A 24,355-nucleotide genomic window follows, 5' to 3' on the forward strand; every position below is an offset into this window, starting at 1 on the left:
CTGACAGTCTTGTTTTAATCTGTCTTGTATGCTCCATCAGAGACATTGACAGACTTGTTGTTACCTGTCTTGATACTCCATCAGAGTCATTGACAGTCTTGTTTTTATTTATCTTCATAGGTCCATCAGAGTCAACGACAGTCTTTCTGCTGCACAAACAGATGACGAACATCGACTGATTGCCCGATATGCTGCACGCTTAGCGGCAGATGCCAAAAATGCTGTAAGTTGATCTTCATCCACCTTTGTTAGATGTTTTGGGATTATGACTATCTTCAGATCTACTCATTTGTGGTGAAAAGTTATGTTTCTAGTATATAGTCACTTATAAATCAGATCCCAATGCAAGCAATGTAGACCCTGATCTGCCATTGCATAATTCCCTGGCAGACCAGGGTCTTTGTTGTGTGTTAGACTGATTACTTTAACAAACAGCATAGACCCAAATCTGCCAGTGCATTATGTGAGTGCAGATCTGGATCTGTGCAGTTTGCATTTGGACTTGTAAATGAGTGTATACAGTACAGTATGTCTTTTGATATTAGTAGTTTTACTGTTGGTTGTAAGTCTGATTTGAAAGAATTGAAAATGGAAGTATAACAGACGAGGTAAGAGTAGGACTGTTCATTTTCAAATTTATCCAGAGAAATTTCCCTGCATGGTCTGTTTTTATAACAGATTTAGAGCCATACGTTTTAATTTGGTCAATAAAGTATTTGAAAGTGTATTCACCAGGTCTTTGTGGGAAGGAAGGTCTACTGCAATCCCATCATTGCCCCAGCAAAATACCAATGATTTTATTTATGATGACTAGACCATTACTTTTAACATTTTCAGATTCCTAACACTTTATCAAGGCATGTCATCTTCTGCTAATTGATTTTCATGGTTTTGATCCTTGAATATTACCAAAGTAAAGAACTTATCAAAAACTTATAATGTCATCTTGTGAAATGTGTTTACCACTATATGCCTTCACAAAATTTACACAGATGGGTGGTCACTGGGCATATGTATATATGTACAGATAAAAGTATAAAAAGGTAACACAGTGAGAGGAGGGGCATAAATGATGCCATTATTTGCAGGTAGCTATTTGTCATCTCTGGTACCAGAGGGTAGGACTCAGTTAGTTTATTATTATTGCACATGTTAAAAGTAATGGTCTTTTCATCATTGAAAAATTCCAAGTGTTTTATGGGGACATTGATGGGATTTCAGTTTCTTGTGCTAGACCATAATATTTCAATGTTATGTCTTCCCATCTAAACTGTTCTTGCACTAGTCCATGCAGTGTATCAGTTTCTTGTGCTAGACCATAATATTTCAATGTTATGTCTTCCATCTAAACTGTTCTTACACTAGTCCATGCAGTGTATCAGTTTCTTGTGCTAGACCATAATATTTCAATGTTATGTCTTCACATTTAAACCATAATATTTCAATGTTATGTCTTCCCATTTAAACTGTTCTTACACTAGTCCATGCAGTGTATCAGTTTCTTGTGCTAGACCATAATATTTCAATGTTGTGTCTTCCATCTAAACTGTTCTTACACTAGTCCATGCATTGTATCAGTTTCTTTTTCCAATATGCTACACGATCATAGTACCTTAGGCAAACTACTATGTTGAAAATCCAGCCCACCCAGGCTAACACGATTTAGCTAAAAAGCTGAAAGTTATCTGCCCATCTACATGGCAGTTAGAGTGATCTCTCCTTGATACAGGTGTTGGCACCTAATCCCATGCATTCATCAGTTACTACTTTCACTCATGCTGAGTAGCATGCTGTCTACAGACAGAGGCCTTACAATCTACATGCAAGTATTTTTTTACATTAAAGCAAGTTGGAAGGGTGTTCTCTTTAATGTAATTTATACTCCATGTATGAATTTCCAACTGTTTGTGTTCTTTATTTCATCAATGACAAAGTTTCTGGTTTCTCAGTGTCATCACTTTGCCGTCTTCACACACTTAGGTACCTGTGGTACATACCTGCATGGGTCTCAATGGCATCCCTTCACATTGCTATTGCTGTATTTAAATAGGTGCAGGTCTGGTGTGTGATATAAAAAATATAATCATGCTGTGTAATTTCCACTATGGTTGGATACATACAGGTTTCCTATATTAATCTAGTCTTGGCATCCACTTCACAGTTTTGTATATGATGTTCTACCAGTTTTACCTCTATATGCAATCATTTTGCCTTTCATACAGGTAACTTTGTCTCACAGATGATATAATAGCATTGACTTCATAAGTATCAATGACAATGCTTCAGTACATTTTTATGTGCATGTATAGTGTGTACTTTAGAAAACTCGGTTATATTGCTGTATAGTTTCTACTGTGGCTGGATACATACAGGTATGTTTTCTTTATAATGCATTGTTTAGTCATAATGTCCACTTCACAGTTACTTTAAGCAACACTTTGGTGATTTCACTGGTACAGGCGGTGAGTTGGCTTTTCCTCCAAGTAACATTTTTTTAATTATATTTTAGTTTCCACATTGTAAATATTAATGTTGTAGACTTGTAGGGTTTATTGCCATTTTTCAGCACAAGATAGGCTATTCATGGCGGCCAGTATAAATGGTGGAGGATGAAACTGGGAATACCCTGGAAAGAACCACTGGAAAGAACCACTGACCCATGAGAAGCTACTGGCAAGCTTTCTCACATACCCACATTAGCTGAATCTGAGATTCGAACCCATGCAGACCAAAGTGAGATGGCAGTGATCTGTAATGGTGAGCGCTTTAGACCACTCAGCCACTCGAGGCCCCTAAATATTAATAGTGATGCTCTACCTGTACAGGCTGTTTGTGCATTTTTACAGGTAATTGTCATAATGTGCAGCTCTGCATGTACACTCTAAAGTTCATAAAGCAGTATGCTTGCCACACTACACCTGTACATATTGTCTGTTCTATTTTGTCTTACAGATTTAGACCAGACTGACAGCCACTCTGTATATGTAGCTTGCTCCATTTGTCAATCTATGAATACATGTCAGACTTGCTTATTATGGACAGAAGTCAGTGAATGGCAGTACATGAGGTAATTAAGGGGATGGTGCAGAAGTGCACCTTGAGTGATGAGAATGTCATCAGTTTGCATACAAGGGTGACAACAACTTATCAATTGCCAGGGATCAAGGTAGAGAGCAAACAACAGTCTCGTTTACTATCTTGCCTAACAGTTTTCCTGACCAGCTACATAGATCAATATCTGGTACCCCATAACAAGTTCAAGATAAATGAACTTGACATGTCATGCCAGCCCAGATGGCCCTGTTTCATAATGACTGGACTCTGCCATATACCTGTGATTGTTGTGGGCAATGACTAAAATCATACATTATCAGAAGAGTGAGACAGGTTTGTCCAGTTTCATGAAACCATCTAACCTGCATAGTGCTTCTAAGCACTTCCTGCTTACAATTCCAAGAACACATTTTCACAAATGCAGCTTACACAGGTATTCTATTAGATCAGTATAATCTGCATAGTGGTGCTAGGCACTTCCTGCATATTTTGTCCAGCGTGGTGCCTCAGTATCCAAGAGACTTAATCTCAAGCCTTCACTACTCAATTAGAGCCTATATTTAGCAACAGCTTGGAAGTCTCCATATCTAAATCAGGGTTGCTATGGTAATAAGCCACCATCCTTAACATTCTTCTCCAGCTACTTCACAGGTAGCACAAGAAAACATGGCTTCATCACCTTTATCATCCAAAGACAACAAATCTATGATGCATGAAGATTCAGCCTTTCAAGCATGGAATGAAGAAGTTTTCTACCTACTTGTCTTCAGTTCTGGCAGAGTTACTGATATTCTGGACAGTTTACATCATTGATTTTAAGTTCCAACCATTAACCAACTCTTTTTCTCACAGACACCTTCCCTCGAAATTTAGGTTCTATAAGGCCCACACACCAGTTTTCCATTTTGGGCACAGAGCAGTCAACAGAGATATCACAGTTTTGTAGGCATGGATTGGAATTCTTTTAATGACACAGCAGTTGGTGTGCTGCAATGTGGTGGGCATGGAGTCTATGATGGATCTCATAGCTATAGTGATCTTTCAACAGATGGAACACAGCTTGTCTTTTCCCATCCCAAATCTCACAGGACATGTCATTTCTAGAATGGCCCATGTAAAACAGTGCTGCCCAACATACTCTGGCCAATGCTGTATCAACAGCTACAAACTTACAACTTGAATGGTCAGGTTGACAAAATCCACAAACAAGCCACCAAAGAGAATGTTTTCCCTCCCTTACAGTCTCTGCTACAATGAATGGCTTTACAAGGCAATCAACAAAAATAATGCAGAGACATTTCTAGAACATAGGCCACTGACATTCATTGAAACCACACTCCTCCTGAACAAAAGTAGACATGAGGCAGAGAGAGGGCGATCATTTTTGCCAGTGTTTCAGAGCAATGAGAGGCTCCCTATCTAAAAAAACGACATAATCTTTTCGTTGCTCTTATCACAGATCCTCCAATTCTTCATTGCTAAATTGGAAAAAATTGACATAGACACAGCCAAATTGGATAAAATTTTCTCACTTGGCACCAAGTCCCAATTTATAGTCACTCGTTATGTCCTTGAAAGAAAATCCTTGATCAGGTAGGTTGATTTCCACAGTCTCTGAAATATCAGACACAGTCAGATGAAGCAGGATTGGTAAAATAGTTTCCATATTCCCAACAACTCAATCTTGGGATCCAAGAGTAGAAACAGCCATCTAATTGTGATTTTTATTCTCATGTTTTCAGAGATCTTTTTTCTTTTGTATTCTGACAATGTTTGCAAGAAACTTTTAAACCTATGTGTACAGTATTTATTTGTCACTCTAGAGACTGGCAGTGTTTAAATGTTGCATCACACAGGACACACAGATCGCTCATCTTTGATACGGAGCAGTTGTGATGCAAAAGATCACTTAGCAGTATATTACGCTTCTATCCACAAACAAAGTGATTGGGAGGAATGGTAATAAAAGAGAATGCTGGACAAGTCAAGCATCTGCTACTCTTATTTTCTTTCTACAATAAAAACAGGAACAGAATATCATCGGTTGTCAAACTTCAAAAAACATAACAGAAATGGCTATGTCAACAGTGCAAACCAAAAGGCAAAATAGCAAGAGGTCTAGAGATCAGCTTGTGCACAAGAGTTACAGATTGTCCAGCCTTATTGTTACCCATACACTGTACAATGCTGATGAGTCTGATACAGCCTTAGAAAGGCTAAAAAGTCTCTCAGAGTTATCTGCCCATCCAATCTACTTGATGATTCGGGAGTTCTCAGAGACATCTGCCCACCCAATCTGCTCAGTGATTTGGAAGCTGCAGATTAACATTAATAGCTTGTAATTTGGCTTCAAATAAACTCAGAATATCTTCTACAAAATCAGAGTATATTAGCTTTATGAAAACTGTTACTAAACTGCAATTTAGTGGTGTAATGCAAAGAAATCTCTCAGGCCATTTGCCAACCTGTCTCTATTGAATTTGTTCCAAAATCCTCCCATTCTTGCACAGAGCATTGGTTTTACATTAAAAAATCAATTAACAAGAGTTAAGTATTCTAGTAAACAATCAGGTTTTACAGGTAAATCATTTGCAAACAAAGTATTAGGTTGCAAGATCGTTAACTGCACTTTTTTGCCTGAAAATGGATATATCTAAAATATTTTGAAGCATTTACAGTTCTCAAATATACTTCTGAATTAAGAGGTTATTATATTACATGTAATGTGATTTACTTACCTGCCATTTCTGCAGGAAACAATACATAGTTGAAAGTAAAAGGGAATTCCAAGTGAGAATAAAAGAACACATTAGGGATATCTGAAATAAGGAAACCTCAATGTTTGAACACCATTAATTAACCTGACAACAGCATAAACTGTGTTTAGTATCAGATAATATAAATCATCCAGTCTGACTGCAACATAAACTGTGTTCAGTATCAGATAATATAAATCATCCAGTCTGACCACAACATAAACTGTGTTCAGTATCAGATAATAGAATCATCCAGTCTGACCACAACATAAACTATGTTCAGTATCAGATAATAGAAATCATCCAGTCTGACCACAACATAAACTATGTTCAGTATCAGATAATATAAATCATCCAGTCTGACCACAACATAAACTGTGTTCAGTATCAGATGTTAGAATCATCCAGTCTGACCACAACATAAACTGTGTTCAGTATCAGATAATAGAATCATCCAGTATCAGATAATAGAAATCATCCAGTCAGACCACAACATAAACTGTGTTCAGTATCAGATAATAGAAATCATCCAGTCTGACCACAACATAAATTGTGTTCAGTATCAGATAATAGAAATCATCCAGTCTGACCACAACATAAACTGTGTTCAGTATCAGATAATAGAATCATCCAGTATCAGATAATAGAAATCACCCAGTCTGATCTAGTAGCAACTCTCTAGTAGCATAAACATTAATTGGAAAGACAGAGGACTTTATTGGATACACCAATTACATTCTTTAGATCTAGTAGGGGTCAATATCTCTATCCAGTTTGATCTAGTAGCAACTCTCTAGTATCAACATTAATCAGAAAGATGGAGAACTTTATTGGATACACCAATTACATACTGTATATCTAGTAGGGATTATAGAAATCATCCAGTTTGATCTAGTAGCAACTCTCTAGTAACAACATTAATAAGAAAGACGGAGAACTTTATTGGATACACCAATTACATAATGTATATCTAGTAGGGATTATAGAAATCATCCAGTTTGATCTAGTAGCAACTCTCTAGTAACAACATTAATAAGAAAGACAGAGAACTTTATTGGATACACCAGTTACATATTGTATATCAAGTAGGGATTATAGAAATCATCCAGTTTGATCTAGTAGCAACTCTCTAGTAACAACATTAATAAGAAAGACAGAGAACTTTATTGGATACACCAGTTACATACCGTATATCAAGTAGGGATTATAGAAATCATCCAGTTTGATCTAGTAGCAACTCTCTAGTAACAACATTAATCAGAAAGACAGAGGACTTTATTGGATACACCAGTTACATACTGTATATCAAGTAGGGATTATAGAAATCATCCAGTTTGATCTAGCAGCAACTCTCTAGTAACAACATTAATCAGAAAGACAGAGAACTTTATTGGATACACCAGTTACATACTGTATATCAAGTAGGGATTATAGAAATCATCCAGTTTGATCTAGTAGCAACTCTTTAAGTAACAACATTAATAAGAAAGACGGAGAACTTTATTGGATACACCAATTACATACTGTATATCTAGTAGGGATTATAGAAATCATCCAGTTTGATCTAGTAGCAACTCTCTTGTTGCAACATTATCAGAAAGATTCGATGACTTTATTGGATACACCAATTAAATCCTGTATATCTAGTAGCAACTGTCTATCTTATAGAAATCATGTAAAGAACCTTCCCAAGTTAGTAAGATGGTCATATTTAATGGCAAATCAACATTATCATTCTAAATTTTAAAGACCTTGGTATTATCTGTCTAAATTTTAAAGACCTTGGTATCAAAATGTGTTCTTTCAAATACTGCCATTACTCAGATAGAAGGAACTTTTAATGACTTTGAGTGACTGACAGCAGAATTGGACATTATTTAAAGGAACACATTTTTGATACCAAGGTCTTTAAAATTTAGACAGATAATGTTGATTTGCCAATAGATATGACCAGCTTACTAACATGGGAAGGTTCTTTACATCATTTTTATGAGAATTAGAATTTTACTGAAATCATTTAGGCATTGTGGTTTTTAAGTTTGTGCAAATGATGCCAATCAGCCATCAAAATCATCAATTACTTTTTCATAATTGCTTAATAGAATTTCACAGAATTTTTATGCCATCAAATATAGTTGCCTTTGTTAAAAGTGGAAAAACTGTTACACAACTTTATCTGCAGAAAATGTCAAACAGAATTTGTCTTGACTTTTACACCAAACTTCTTGGTATAGTGCCTTTAGTATTGGACAAGTCATGCTATTGTGTGATCAAATATTGATGAAGATACAAAAATCACAGAAATCTTGAAGCAGTTGTTTGCATAAAATATGCAGTCAACAGCTTTGAAAAATTTCAGCAAAAATCATCATGCTGATCCTGGTTTTTTGGTTAACTGCTTTTGCATTTAGCAGTTAGGCAGATGTTGGCCAGGTGAGCTAGCCTAGTGTCAGCCAGGTGTGCTAGGCAGATCTTGACCAGGTGAACAGCCTCAGGCCTCTTGTTATGCTTTAATTAGCTGTTAGGCACATGTTAGCCAGGTGAGCAAGGCAGATGTCAGCCAGGTGAGCTAGGTAGATGTCATTCTGGTGAGCTGTCTCAGACCTCTTGTCATACTCTAGTTGGCAGTTAGGCTGATGTTGGCCAGGTGAGCTGTCTCAGGCCTCTTGTCATACTCTAGTTGGCAGTTAGGCTGATGTTGGCCAGGTGAGCTGTCTCAGGCCTCTTGTCATACTCTAGTTGGCAGTTAGGCTGATGTTGGCCAGGTGAGCTGTCTCAGGCCTCTTGTCATACTCTAGTTGGATGTTAGGCTGATGTTGGCCAGGTGAGCTGTCTCATGCCTCTTGTCATACTCTAGTTGGCTGTTAGGCTGATGTTGGCCAGGTGAGCTGTCACAGGCCTCTTGTCATACTCTAGTTGGCTGTTAGGCTGATGTTGGCCAGGTGAGCTGTCTTGTGCCTCTTGTCATACCCTAGTTGGCTGTTAGGCTGATGTTGGCCAGGTGGGCTGTCTCAGGCCTCTTGTCATACTATAGTTGGCTGTTAGGCAGATGTTGGCCAGGTGAGTTAGGCAAGTGTCAGCCAGGTGAGTAATCTCAAGTCTCTTGTCATACTCAAGTTGGCTGTTAGGCCGATGTTGGCCAAATGAGCAGCCTCAGGCCTCTTGTCACACTTTAATTGGCTGTTAGGCAGATGTCGCCAGGTAAGCTAGACAGATGTTGCCAGTTGAGCAGCCTCAGGCCTCTAGATAGCTGGCTGCTAGGCACATGTTGGCCAGTTGAGCTATCTCAGGCCTCTTGTCCTACTCTAGTTGGCTGTTAGACAGATGTCGCCCAGGCAAGCACTCTCAGGCATCATGTCATACTCTCCATGATGATGAAAAATTTCTCTTGCTAATCAAAGTGGACCTTAGTCCATTTTTTCTTGAGAAAGAGCTTATGTGGAACATACTCATGAAAGATTTATAATAAAAGATGGAAAAATGCACTATAATGCCCAGGCAAGCACTCTCAGGCATCATGTCATACTCTCCATGATGATGAAAAATTTCTCTTGCTAATCAAAGTGGACCTTAGTCCATTTTTTCTTGAGAAAGAGCTTATGTGGAACATACTCATGAAAGATTTATAATAAAAGATGGAAAAATGCACTAGAATGTTCTTACTTGTAAGAACAAAAGTTATTTAGAGAAATATGATATGCATTTATAGACATTAAGAATAATGTCCTCATGATTCTAGATCAACTCATTGTCGGTAGCTTTGACCACTGTATTGAAATCTGACAAGCTTTCCCAGCAATTTTCCCTGTGACATTTATAACAAATGATGTGTATACAGGAAGTTAGTGTGAGATTTGTATTTAGAATTAAATATTGATGATTTTAAATTGCCACATTCAGCCTTAGATATTGATTTCTTGTCTGAAATCATTGTTCCATTGAATGCTATTGTTCATAGAATGTTGTGGTTGGCGTATTGATCAGTTTGGAATTGTTCAGTACTTTGGCAGACACAGAAGCTGTTGTTTCTGTCTAACAATACTGCTGCATCATTCTCTCTGGATATTTATTGAGACCAAATGGTGTGTAACCAGATGGTGTGTAAAACAGTTCTGTGGGTATTGTATTGAGACCAAATGGTGTGTAACCAGATGGTGTGTAAAACAGTTCTGTGGGTATTGTATTGAGACCAAATGGTGTGTAACCAGATGGTGTGTAAAACAGTTCTGTGGGTAGTGTATTGAGACCAAATGGTGTGTAACCAGATGGTGTGTAAAACAGTTCTGTGGGTAGTGTATTGAGACCAAATGGTGTGAAACCAAATGGTGTGTAAAACAGTTCTGTGCAGTGAGACCAAATGGCATGTAAAACAATTCTGTGGGTAGTCTATTAAGACCAAATGGTGTGTTAAACATTTCTGTGGGTCGTGTATTGAGACCAAATAGTGTGTAAAACAGTTTTGTGGGTCATGTGTTGAGACTAGGTGGTGTGTAAAACAGTTCTGTGGGTCATGTATTGAGACCAAATGGTGTGTAAAACAGCTCTGTGGGTTGTGTATTGAGACCAAATGGTGTGTAAAAAGTTCTACGGGTCGTGTATTGAGACCAAATGCTGTGTAAAGCAGTTCTGTGGATCGTATATTGAGACCAAGTTGTGTGTAAAACAGTTTTATGGGTAGTGTATTGAGACCAAATGGCATGTAAAGCACAGTTTATGAATGTAATTCATTATAATAGGTAAACTACAAGTTCTAGGAATACTTCACCTCTGAAATTGATTGATATTTCTGTAATCAGTGTGGAATGTTTTAGGCTGCATGTTATTGACTGCTTTAATGTTACATGATCAAAGATTTGTTATCTCTGTGATAAGCAATTTACTATTCATTCTCTTATAGGTGACATTATTCAGCCAAAGCATATATTTTTTGTTTTTTTATCCTTATGGTAATGTAATATGGGGAATATAGCTACTTCTGTGTTCATCTTTCTGTATGTAAACATTTTCATTCTCAGAGTAAAGTATTTCAGACAAAGTTGGTAAACCTGTCAGGCAATTTCCAATCAGGTGTTGTTGTTGATGTTGTAGGGTTTGACGCCATTTTTCAGCACACAATAGGCTATACATGGCGGCCAGTATTAATGGTGGAGGAAGAAACTGGGAAATCCCCAGAAAGAACCACCGACCCTCGAGAAGCTACTGGCAAGCTTTCTCACATACCCACATTGGCCGAATCCGAGACTCGAACCCACGCAGACAGATTTGAGATGGCAGTGATCCGTAATGGAGAGCGCTTTAGACCACTCGGCCGCTCGGGGCCCCTCGCAATCAGGTGTATTTTCATGCTTACAATTTTCCACATTCAGTACATTTTTATGTTACAGTGGAAACAAAGTGTCATAATAGTTGTACAGTATGTACTTGTGTATAAATCATATCCAGCTGCATAGACCCAGATCTGCCATTGCATAATGTGCCAACAGATCTAGGCCTTGCAGTTTGTTAGAAGTAATCACTAGAACAAACAACAAGTGTCAGGGTTTTGGAATGAAACATCTCGAAGATAAAAGCTGGGGAAAGTGGACTCTGACCACCATCCGATGGCATGGATAATTTCAGTTACGAAACATTTTTGCTCAAATGCAATGCTTGTGGTACTATCCTATCTTCATGGGCTGAAATGTGTGTATTTTGTGTGCTATTTTGCACCGCGCTAACTCAAGATTTGGAACATGGGATTGCAATGACATTTTACAGTACACCTCAACCCAGGGCATGCAGACCTTGATCTTGTTATTTTTTGTTTTCATTGCAGGCAAGAAGTCCAGTCGAGTTAAACTTTGCTCTTGACACAAATAAAGCTCAAAGGGAATTGATAGCACAGTTGGAAACAAAGAACAGGTAAGACAACTAAGGTAATAAAGTACATACATAGTCCATGTATGGATTCAAATCATTTTTTTCTTCATATATATGTATCAGATATACAATGAAACCCTCTTTAAAGGAGCTTCATACCAGATCATGTCATTAATGGACAGGTGTCCTTTATACAGAGGTTGAAAATTATAAAGAAAGCAAGAAAAGTTTTTTAAAAAAATAATTTACGAATAGATTTTAAATAGAGTTGTCTATTATGGTAGGTTTCATTTTGCAGGAAATTTAAATGTAAATAATTTGTTATCGACAGTGGTTGGGCTTATAATATTACCTTTGTCTGTACCTCTCTGTCTTTCCATCCATGGATCCATGGCACTTTAAGTTTTAATTTCAGGTACTGTGTAGGGGCATTTGTGTTCTATGAACACAATTCTAGTCAATCAAAAACTACTAAATGGCTTTCATAGTGGAAATATTTTTGCGTGAATAAGACTGCTCATGTCAGAAAATCACTAAAAATGAAAGTTATTAGTATGTATACAAAATAAAAAGCAAGAAGGTTTTGTATGTGCAATCAACAAGAAAATGTGTATGTCAGTATTACAAGATAAATAAGTAGTTTATCAGTAATAGTTACAGTGGCAGAGTAAAAACTCACTGGTTAGCATGAGTCTGTGGTAGAGTATCTAAAAACTCACTGGTTAGCATGAGAGTCAGTCTCAGAGTAAAAACTCACTGGTTAGCATGAGAGTCAGTCTCAGAGTAAAAACTCACTGGTTAGCATGAGTCTGTGGTAGAGTATCTAAAAACTCACTGGTTAGCATGAGAGTCAGTCTCAGAGTAAAAACTCACTGGTTAGCATGAGAGTCAGTCTCAGAGTAAAAATTCACTGGTTAGCATGAGAGTCAGTCTCAGAGTAAAAACTCACTGGTTAGCATGAGAGTCAGTCTCAGAGTAAAAATTCACTGGTTAGCATGAGAGTCAGTCTCAGAGTAAAACTTAACTGGTTAGCAAGTGAATCAGTGGTAGTGTACATGACACTTGATCACCTAATGATACTAGTCTAGGTGTACAGAATAAACAGAATTTTGTCTCATTCTGCTCTGAACTTAAGAATCAATTTGCAACAAAAATGAAAGTTCTCAAAAAGACTTTTGTCATTGTTAGTGAACAGGAGAAAGAGAGAGAGAGAGCTCTAAGCTTTTAATTATGATATCCATTTTTGCAAGAATCACATGCTATGCAGTGTTATTTACATGCAGATTAAATATGCATAGAGGTTTGGCCAAGTTACTCTAGTTGAGACCAGACTGAGGGCAAGATTCAACTGAAGTAATCAAATTACTGCGGCTTCCAATGGAAATGAAGCTATGCATAGCAAAATGAAAATCTGTTATTGAGCTATGAAACCATTGTACAAACAGCAGTAGATATTATAAAGACAAATGATCACATACATTGCTTGTTATTCATACTTGCTGAAAAATATATCAAATAAGTGGTGTATTGTAGAACAGATTCACAATAAAATGTTTATGAGAAAACTTCTTTGCAAAATGAGATTTTGATCATTGGACATATCTAAATTGTAACTCAGTAATATTTTGAAATTATTTGAAATGGGAACCTGTCTTCAGTTGAGATAAAAAAAACAAAAAAACTGACTATAATTATATGATTTTAATTTCTTATTCATTTTTGTAAGACAAAATATAAATATTTTTGAGCTGTTTTGCTGTTAAAGCAAATGTTCTTAGTAGAACTTTTAAAGGATTTGATGACAAATATAAAGTACTAAGTATGAAAAATCATGATACATTTAATTATTAATTTGATAGCTAGATATTGTATTATTTTTCAGAATATCTGATTCAGATATTCTTTTTATTGGGCACTCACGGCGAATAATATTGCTGTGTTTACATTAGTATTAACTAAAAAGAGTTGCACATGAAAGACTTGGATCTGTCTTTACATAATTTCCTTAAAACTCAGGGTCAGTGCTGCTCGTTTCAAATCAAACAAACAGCATTGGATCTATCTTTACATAATGCTCTTACACATACCTGCCATATTCCCAGATAATGTTGGGGTTTTGTGGACTCAAAAAGTGTAATTTGACGTCCCAGTGGGGGGGGGGTTAGTGACCAGGACTTAAAAACCATGTCCAGTTGAATATAAATTACCAATTCCTAAGGGCAAATATAAAATTAATGAAAGTTAGATATGATAAAAAATGAAAAGAAAGTTTCTTTGTTATTGAAGCATTTAATATACTTACAAAGCAAAAACAGTTGGTAGACTTGGCACTGCTCAATAGCAACACCACACATATCCACATTCACAACACAGCATCACTGACAATAATTAAAAAACATACCAAGTTTCTGTCTTTTAAATCCATTGGACAGTAGAATATTTTCTTAATTAGCTCCTGTCTGTGCTGTTCTTAATAGTTCAGAAGAATGGGGTGGGGTTGAAAAAAATGCAAATGTCATTCATGCTTATCTGTAGTCTTAATATACCTCCCAATTTGTTTGTACCCCTCTACCCATTTATAAACGGAAATCTTTAATGTGACAAAAAGTGCCCAGAACTTAGTCTATTAATTCATTGATTTATAATTTTTGAATGTGACCAGAGTGGCTCTAATGCTGGCATGCTCTGCACCTTTCATGCTTAATGGACTTTCCATACTAACACGGCACCATGTTGCATACACTATGGGCAAGTTGATTTTCTCAGACAACATTGTGACATAGTTCATCCTAGTCAGTAACTGCCGAATAATTCCGTAAATTACCATAAAGTAGAGAGTTTAGAGTTATATCTCTTTGCACACATGTACTTAGAAATTACACCACTTGTTAAATCCATGTGAAAGGCAGATTTGTAATTATTTTCTTTTACTTGATTTGACATTGTAAATATCAGAAGCAGACGACATATTATTTTCCTTCTGTGGACATACTTGTGTAGTCATGCATATACCCCATTGCTGAAAATGGTCTTGTCCAGGAACTGCAAATGACTGGTGAACAAGGTGATCTTTTAGTTTGGAGCGAAATGCATATATGATAATGGTGTTAGGGTCCCACCTGGTCATATTCAGATTTGAAATTATAAGTCAGTAAAGGAACTGAAAAAGTTCTGTGCATCTTTTATCTCAATTGTGCTTTTCGTCTTTTAAATCAGTTTGTGGGGGGTGCAAACAAATGTTGAGGTATATTCAGACTATAGGCACTCACCTGGAACTGGATGATACTATTGTTTAAACTTCCCTGAAAATCTTGTTGAAATTTTATCAGCACAGATAATTATCTTTTTACATTTGTTTTGCTAATGAGGGAGTGGCAAGCTTGCTAGGTGGTATTTTGTCAGCGATGTCATGCACTTCAAAATGACTAGTGTTGATAGGGTGTTTGCACTGTGCATAAAAAAATAAAATGCTCCCCCTTGCTGATTCACTTTACAATGTCAAACTCTGTCCAGTAGTTTTTAAAATACAGTTTTGGTGGTTTAGCTCTTTTTGCAGATGACTCATCTTTTTCTAAATTAAATCTGCATTTTGAAATTATTGCATATTATTCCAACTACCAGAATAATCGTGTATTGCTTTTTATATATAGAGTAAAATCTGACTCAGAAGCAGTGCCATTAATCACAAACTTGCTAATAAATAATCTTTAATAATAATGGCTTAAATATTCTCTTTCAAGGAAATGATGTGTAATAACTTTTATTCTTCAGCAGGTATCTCTGTGACTATACTCTTCTCAGATGAATTGGGTAACTGTGTTCCACTTAGTGTACTTGACCTATGCATATTATGTATTCAAAGTACTTGACACAGCATCATCCTAGCTGTCCTCATATGAAATGGTAATTGTTTATGTCCAACTGCCTTACATTTGAATTGACTCCTTGGCGTGACATCATGTTATGGCAGGTATGTTTAAAAATCAGGGCCTTTGCTGTTCATTTAAAATTATACTTGAATATCATTGACTTTGATCTGCCAGTGAGTTGTGTACATGTCATTCCAAGCAAGTAGACTAAGACTAAGAGTGAAGGCTGCCCACAAATAAGCTCTTATTTATTCACCTGTCTTCATATTGCTCCTGTTGAAACTAAATTGAGAATAAAATCAAAGAACACTAATGTTTCCTCCAACAAAATCATTACTGTAAATATATTATAAATATTCATGAAAGAATTGATATTCCAAGCAATGCAAATACAATCCCTTTGCACATATGAAGACTTCACACATAACACAATACAGGTATTGGTGTATTTGTCTTGGAGTATTCCTCCATTTTATTAAGTTGCTAGTACACAACAATTTCAGTCAGTGCAGGCATGACTGAAGCAGTGACTATTTTTCCTAGGTTCTGACTTTTTCACATTATTTGTGACTTTCAGAGAAATAATGCATGAAATTCAAAGGCTCAGGATGGAGCAGGAGGCGCATGCTAAGAGTACAGCAGAGGCACAGTTTAATCCAACACTTTTTGCAGAGTTACGTGTCTTACGTCAAAGGAAAGATGAGCTAGAGGCCAGAATGTTAGCACTGCAAGATGGTCGTAAAGAACTGGTCATTCAGTTGGAGACATTGATGAAAATGCTGAAGGTAGGAAGACATTTAGATTTTATTCACGTTAATTATTCAAGTATTTTTGCTGTTGACAATTGAATGTTTACTATCCATCTCAGGTAGGCATAATCATTTTATTATTATGTTAGCTTTATGACATGATTCCACATACACCTCTCCCTTGATAACTTGGGAGCAGTGAAGTCCAGAAACATACCGTATATACTCGTGTATAAGCCAAAAAATTTAGGAAAAAAATAAGGCCTGAAAGAAGGGGGGTCGGCTTATCTGCTGGCCATGGTCCAAGTCTGAAATTTTTAACGCTTTTTTCCCTTGATTTCCAGTATTTATTGTTTCTGTCGTTTGCTGAAGATGAGATCACATGCCTAATGATGCCACATGGTTCATAAGATTTGTGCTGTTGTGAAGTGAAAGAAATATTTTTTTTCTAACTTAAGTGGTAGGATAATGAATGAAAAACATGTTTTAACGTACTTGACGTCTATTTGACAGATGTCCATCCACCAGAAAATGCAGCCATACGTGTTATTTGAGCCACGGTGGTACATGTATTTTCCAAAAGAACCGCCATATTAGTAGTCTCTAGCCAAGTATTTAACCCTCAGCTAATCAGTAATCATTAAACTCTATGGTATCGTACAAATGCATGCTAGCTTATTTCAGTGTAAATATGAAAAGAATCTACGTAACAAAATAAAAGAATTACGATACTGAAGGAATATACTTCAAACATTTTGATCGAGAGTAGAAATACATGTACGATAGTCTTAAAGGAACAATAGTGAGAGGCTCCATAGGGGTTTGTTGTGCGCATGCTTAGGAAGGGTAAATAACAGGGCAATATACGAGTCAGCATGAATAATTGTAAAACAATATAATTTGTGGGATTTCTTTGACAGGTGTTTTAGAAGTAATCGGCAGCGACAGTTTATATACTACTGTTGTTTAGTTGTTTGTAAAGCAAAGTGGTTTGTTAGCGGTAGAGTGTTGTACAATAGTTACCATATGCTTAATCTGTGGTAAATGCCTCGGGGATAATAGGTTTGTTTTGTTGCACAATGCCAATGACTTTACTAATACATGCCAACTCTCAGATGTATTGTTTAATGAAATATGGTAGTGGACATGGTTTCTACTCAAAGTTAAAAACTGTCACAATACTTGAATAATGTCCACGCTGAAACCGATCATATTTTGATCAATTGAATCACACTACCGGTAGTTTAAAAAAAACCACACAAATAAACAACAATGATAAATAATTATCAAATACAAATTGATAACCAACCACACATGGAAATAATTACAGGATAAGGTATATAAATAGTATACTACCACTATAAGAAATTATTTCAGTTTAATCTCTCTAGAAGTTTATATTCAGTTCAATCAGATAAAATGAATAGTGTTGGAAGTAAAAGAAAGCATTCTGCTTATGATGCAGCATTCAAACTTAAAGTTATTGAATATGCAGAAGCAGATAACAACTGTGCTGAATTTAATGAGGCCGGACATTGATTTGGTCGCCAAGTGGGTAAAAGAAGCGTGGGACTCAATTCTTTCAGAAATGATTGAAAAATCATTCAGGAAGTGCTGTATCAGCAATGCCATGGATGGAACAGAGGATGATGCTATATTTCAATCCGACAATGACGAGGAGAGCGAGAAGGAGAACAACACACTATCGGATGACCATGATGACAATGACGACACATATGATGAAAGCATGCCCGTAACAGAAGCATTCTGCTTATGATGCAGCATTCAAACTTAAAGTTATTGAATATGCAGAAGCAAATAACAACTGTGCTGAATTTAATGAGGCCGGACATTGATTTGGTCGCCAAGTGGGTAAAAGAAGCGTGGGACTCAATTCTTTCAGAAATGATTGAAAAATCATTCAGGAAGTGCTGTATCAGCAATGCCATGGATGGAACAGAGGATGATGCTATATTTCAATCCGACAATGACGAGGAGAGCGAGAAGGAGAACAACACACTATCGGATGACCATGATGACAATGACGACACATATGATGAAAGCATGCCCGTAACAGAAGCCGAGTTTCGTGAACTGTTTGGCGAGTCTGATACAGAGCCAGAATTTGAAGGATTCTAAAAGTGATAGAACTTTTATAATTCATGATTTTAGAATGAGGATTAATTAAATTTCCATTAAGACTTAACACTTTAGAATTGTTTTTATTTCAACATATAAATTAGCTTTCTTACTTTCATTTTATTTAATAATCTGATTTGCCTAAATAAACGCATTCCGAACTCACTTTGTGCATCTTGTGATGTACCGGTAGTCTAGAAATTATGGGTCGGCTTATACGCGGGTCATGCACTTTATAACAGTTTTACCAATTCAGTTTTGGGGGGTCGGCTTATACGTGAACGGGCTTATATGTGAGTATATACGGTAGACTGTACTATAAGCAAGTGCAGGAGTTACCATGGGACCTCAACAAAAATCCATTAGACATCCATAAAACTGGGGGGGTTGGGGTGGGAACTGGGCTGTTTAATGACTGAATCCTCATTTTATAATCACATTGAGAATAATTGTCCATAAAGCTTTTTTTTAATGAAGTTGTTCATTATTCTGTGTAAATTTCATTTATTTTCAGAGTGTCCAACAGCTGAAACATCATTAACGTTATTCCAACTGGTTTTAACAACCATCACATTTACGTGAAAACATGTGTTATTACATCACTGCTTTTTTTAATTATTAGTCTGGTTTGCTGAGTGGTGTATAATAGTGTAGAGTATATCAGGGAACCAGGCTAACTGCTGATACACCACCAAACAAGATTCTTTGTTTTTCAAACACTAGCAACAATTATTTCATAAGACAATTGTCTACGTCAAAACTCAAGTTTTTGATAAGATACACAGCACTCATATGAATTTCTTTGTGTACTTGGATTGTTACAAGTTTTTTTGTCAAAAATTAAATCTTATGAGGTTTGACCAGTGATAATCTTAACATGGATTTTTACATGCTTACATTGACTGATGTCAGGATAAATATGTATCTCATTTTGGTTGTGACTTTGTTGGTGCCAATAATATATTAGAATTTTTTCTTATTGATAATTGCTTGAGAAATTTTTTAATATTAATATTTTACATAACTAAGGGTCAAAACAATCAAAACAATCACTGAAAAATTATATTTTCCATAAATATAGCTGAGGGTCCAAGCAATCCAAAATCACTGAAAAATTACATTTTACTCAGCTATTTAATTTCTAAAGAAACCAAAGTCACTAAATATTTTTATTTTACTTTGCTATTGGTTCAAGCAATCCAAAATAACGAAATTACATTGCTATTGTCTAAACAGTCCAAAATCACTAACACATTTTATTTTAAATGGCAAATGGTCCAAGCAATCCAAAATCACAAAAAATATATAATGTACAAAGCTAATGGTCCAGCAATCCAAAATCATTAAAATTGTTTTATAGTTTACATAGCTAATGGTCCAAGCAACTCAGAATCACTAAAAAAGATATTTTACATAGCTAAGGTCTAAATAATTAAAAATCTCTAAAAACTTGTATTTTACATTGCTAAGGGTCCATACGATCCAAAGTCATTTAAAAAATGTAATTTCCATGGCTAAGGGTCCATACAAAAAAAAAAAACATGTTTGTGACTGAAAATACACACAAAGAAACTGTGTTTGTGACTGTGAAAACAAACAAAACAGTATGTTTATTACTGAAAATACACACAAAGAAAATGGTGTGTTTGTAACAGAAAATACACGCAAAGAAAATGGTGTGTTTGTAACAGAAAATACACACAAAGAAAATGGTGTGTTTGTAACTGAAAATACACACAAAGAAAATGGTGTTTGTAACTGAAAATACAAAGAAAACGGTGTTTGTAACAGAAAATACACACAAAGAAAATGGTGTGTTTGTAACAAAAAATACACGCAAAGAAAATGGTGTTTGTAACTGAAAATACACACAAAGAAAATGGTGTTTGTAACTGAAAATACAAAGAAAACGGTGTTTGTAACAGAAAATACACACAAAGAAAATGGTGTGTTTGTAACAGAAAATACACGCAAAGAAAATGGTGTGTTTGTAACTGAAAATACACACAAAGAAAATGGTGTTTGTAACTGAAAATACAAAGAAAACGGTATGTTTGTAACTGAAAATACACACAAAGAAAATGGTGTGTTTGTAACAGAAAATACACACAAAGAAAATGGTGTGTTTGTAACAGAAAATACGCACAAAGAAAACGGTGTGTTTGTAACTGAAAATACACACAAAGAAAATGGTGTGGTGTTGTAACTGAAAATACAAAGAAAATCTTGTGTTTGTGACTGAAAATACACTCAAAAGAAAACTATATTTTTGACTGAAAATACACTCAAAAGAAAACTATGTTTCTAACTGAAAATAAACACAATACAAATGTTATCTCAGCTACTGAAAATAAACCAAAACTACTATTTAGTGACTGAAAGTACACACAAAGAAAACAGTATTTTTTGACTGAATCTTTTTTCTCAGTTTGAGATCCTGTCAGTTTTCCGTAATAAAATCCCTACATGGTACAAAAAAACCTGTGCAGTAACAAAAAGCCTGCATAGTAATACAAGCTTGCAAGGTTGATTTACAGCAGGTCATAACTTGCTGAACGTGTCCAGAAGTCTCGTATTCTTTCTGTTCACTTTATTATTTTCTGTCACATCAGTGTTATTGCAATTTTTAAGATAAAGAGACAAAAGTTATTGTCTTGTTATTTTCAATGCAGATTTCTTCAAACCATATGATACACCCATGTAAAATGTAATGTCACAACAGTGACATGATGTTCAGATCATTATGAGCTGTGCTCTGGGAATCGATTTTGCGAAAGTGGACTATGTTAAAGTTTTTGAAATTTATATAAAACATAAAAAAGCATTGTTCACAGGCATGATGTAGTGTTTTTAGTGTTATGGGAAAACCATGAAAAAAAGACAAGTAATGTAAAGTAACATACTTTTATTTTGACAGTACCAGCCTACTTCTCCAAAATCAACACCTCATGACAGTCTACATTCATTCAGTTGTTCCCCAACAATAGACATGAGCATGAACAGTCGGAGTGGAATTTCATGCCATCATAGCGCCCCAACCACAGCCCCTACCACTCCCGCCTTTGAGTCCTCTTCCCTACTCGGGCTAAATGGAGATGTACAGCAGGCTTTCACTCACCCCCAGTCCTCAGCATCCACCCTAGTGAAAAACCTGAAGAATGAACTGCTGTTGGCTGCTGACTCCATAACTGGAGCAATGTCTTCACTGGTCAGGGAACTCAATTCAGGTACTGTGTCTTATTATCCATTTAGTAAATATTTACATGGCAGCCCAGTAACCTTTTCTTTTTAAAAATTGCAACAGTAAAAAGATAATCCTCTGAATTGACAATGTTAAAATTGCTTTGTATTCATCTTTGAATTTTAGGCAGACTAACTTTTCATCTGTTTTTGTCCCTTGCCTTTTGGTACAAAGCAGATTAAATTCAGCCTGCTCATCAGTCCTCTGTCTTTCCATCCATCCATCCATCCATCCTTCCTTCATTCCTTCATTCCTTCCTTTGCCATTCTCACTTTTGCACAGGAACACCTTGATTATTATCTGATATGAACCAAAATTTGGTATGCATGTATACATGGATGAGACCTTGGCAGAGTCAGCATTCTACATTGTTGTTTAACGAAGTTAAAGCTTCTGAATTTTGAACCCGCAATGCTTTAATTCTGCACAATAACTCCCTTAATTGTTGTTAGATGTCAATGAAATTTGGGTCGTAGTTTGCTATTGATGAGACTTGGCTGGGGTTGACTGTCAGCATTCCATATCACCATTTGGCAGAGTTATAGCCCTTGGTTGTCAGACCCACCCACTTTTGTTTCTGTACAGAAGCTCCCTTCATTATTAGTGAATTTCGACCAAATTTGTTATGCAGCTAGATTTTATTGAGTTAATGAATGATTTTGATTACAAGCTTTCTGTGTCTTTGTTTAGTACAGTTATAACTATTGACTGTCAGACCCATCTAGTTTCTTTTCTGCATAATAGATCCCTTGATTATGTATTATTGGGTTTCAACTAAATCAGGTATGCTACTTTCAGAAAAATGATGCAGTACAGTTCATTGGTTTAAAACACACTTTTATGTTCTGACTTTTGGGTATGTTTGGATACAGTAACTTTTCATTTCTACACAACCAATTGTTCATCTTCCCTGAAAGAAAACAAAGAATCACCTGAAATTCTCTCGATTTAACTGATGTAAAATATGATATGTTTGTGTTTTATAGGTGTTTTTTTGCAGATCATTGCTTGGAGTCAGGGTCTTTATCTCTCTCTTCACTATGAAAAATGACATTTTGCTGAAATTGTAATGTTATCATAGTTTTATTTACAAATTTGATAGACATTAGCTATACATTGAAAATATAAATTAGCTTAACATTGAAAATATAAACTAACTCATCAAAGAAAATAGACATTAACATGAAAGATGGACATTAGCTCAGCATTGAGAATAGACTTTGTTGTAGTATTGAATAATAATAGCTCTGCACTGAAGGTAGACATTAGCTCAGCAATGAAGAGCATTGAAAATAGACAGTCACTCATCATTGAAGATAGATATTAGCTCATCATTGAAAGGAGACGTTCACTCATCATTGAAGGTAGACAGTATCCCTGCATTGAATGTAGATATAAGCTCATCATGGAAAATAGACGTTCACTCATCATTGAAGGTAGACAAATATATATTAGTTTGAAAAATAGGCTTTAGTTCAAAATTGAAAATAGACATTGTAGTGTAGTGCAGCACTGAAATAGACATTAGATCAACATTGAAGTTAGACTTTATCACAACATTGAAAATATACATTCAAAACTCAGCATTGAAGATAGACATTAGATCAACATAAGTTAGACTTTATCACAGCGTTGAAAATGGACATTCAAAACTCAGCATTGACGATAGACATTAGCTCAACATTGATGTTAGACTTTAGCTCAGCATTGCAAATAGACATTACCTCATCATTGAAGGTTGACATTAGCTCACATTTCTTCTTCTTTTGCAGAACAAAGTGGAAGTGATGATGAAGATGACATTTTAAATGGTAAATGTTATTTTTCAGAATTTTTTATTACATCAGAATTGCACTCTTTCTTTCCATATTAGTCTGTCTGTTTAATTACTTTAACATTACACTTTTCCTTTCTTATTGGTTCGTATGTTTATTACATTACAATTACACTACTCCTTTCCATACTAGTCTGTATGTTTGATTATTCTAAAATTACACTACTCTTTTCGTATTAGTCTGTTTAATTACATTGAAATTACACTACTCCTTTCTTATTAGTCTGCATGTTAATTACATTGAAATAACTCTACACCTTTGCATACTAGTTTGTATGTTTAATTACATTAAAATTACACTACTCCTTTCCATACTAGTTTGTATGTTTAATTACATTAAAATTACACTGCTCCTTTCCATACTAGTTTGTATGTTTAATTACATTAAAATTACACTACTCCTTTCCATACTAGTTTGTATGTTTAATTACATTAAAATTACACTGCTCCTTTCCATACTAGTTTGTATGTTTAATTACATTAAAATTACACTACTCCTTTCTTATTAGTCTGTGTTTAATTACATTAAAATTATAGTACTCTTTTCTTATTAGTCTGCATGTTTAATTACATTGAAATAATTCTACTCCTTTCCATGCTAGTTTGTATGTTTAATTACATTAAAATTACACTACTCCTTTCCATACTAGTTTGTATGTTTAATTACATTAAAATTACACTACTCCTTTCTTATTAGTCTGTGTTTAATTACATTAAAATTATAGTACTCCTTTCTTATTAGTCTGCATGTTTAATTACATTGAAATTACACTACTCCTTTCCATGCTAGTTTATATGTTTAATTACATTAAAATTACACTACTCCTTTCTTATTAGTCTGTGTTTAATTACAT

The 24,355-nt window shown here is 35.5% G+C and overlaps 1 protein-coding gene across 2 annotated transcripts in view; it reads left to right on the top strand.

Annotated features, from left to right (window-relative positions):
* The window catches only part of LOC149807918 (dystrobrevin beta-like), a 136,897-nt gene that overhangs the window by 97,132 nt on the left and 15,410 nt on the right, over positions 1-24,355 (top strand). For both annotated transcript variants that reach the window (XM_089971962.1, XM_089971969.1), the window contains 5 exons: positions 121-223; positions 11,626-11,711; positions 16,116-16,323; positions 21,344-21,653; positions 23,440-23,478. In XM_089971962.1, the coding sequence (XP_089828088.1) occupies positions 121-223; positions 11,626-11,711; positions 16,116-16,323; positions 21,344-21,653; positions 23,440-23,478 (746 nt within the window). The remainder of the gene's footprint in view (positions 1-120; positions 224-11,625; positions 11,712-16,115; positions 16,324-21,343; positions 21,654-23,439; positions 23,479-24,355) is intronic.

This window comes from Sinohyriopsis cumingii, chromosome 1, assembly GCF_028554795.1.
Source record: "Sinohyriopsis cumingii isolate HCF-2022 chromosome 1, ASM2855479v2, whole genome shotgun sequence".
Taxonomy (NCBI): Eukaryota; Metazoa; Mollusca; class Bivalvia; order Unionida; family Unionidae; genus Sinohyriopsis; species Sinohyriopsis cumingii.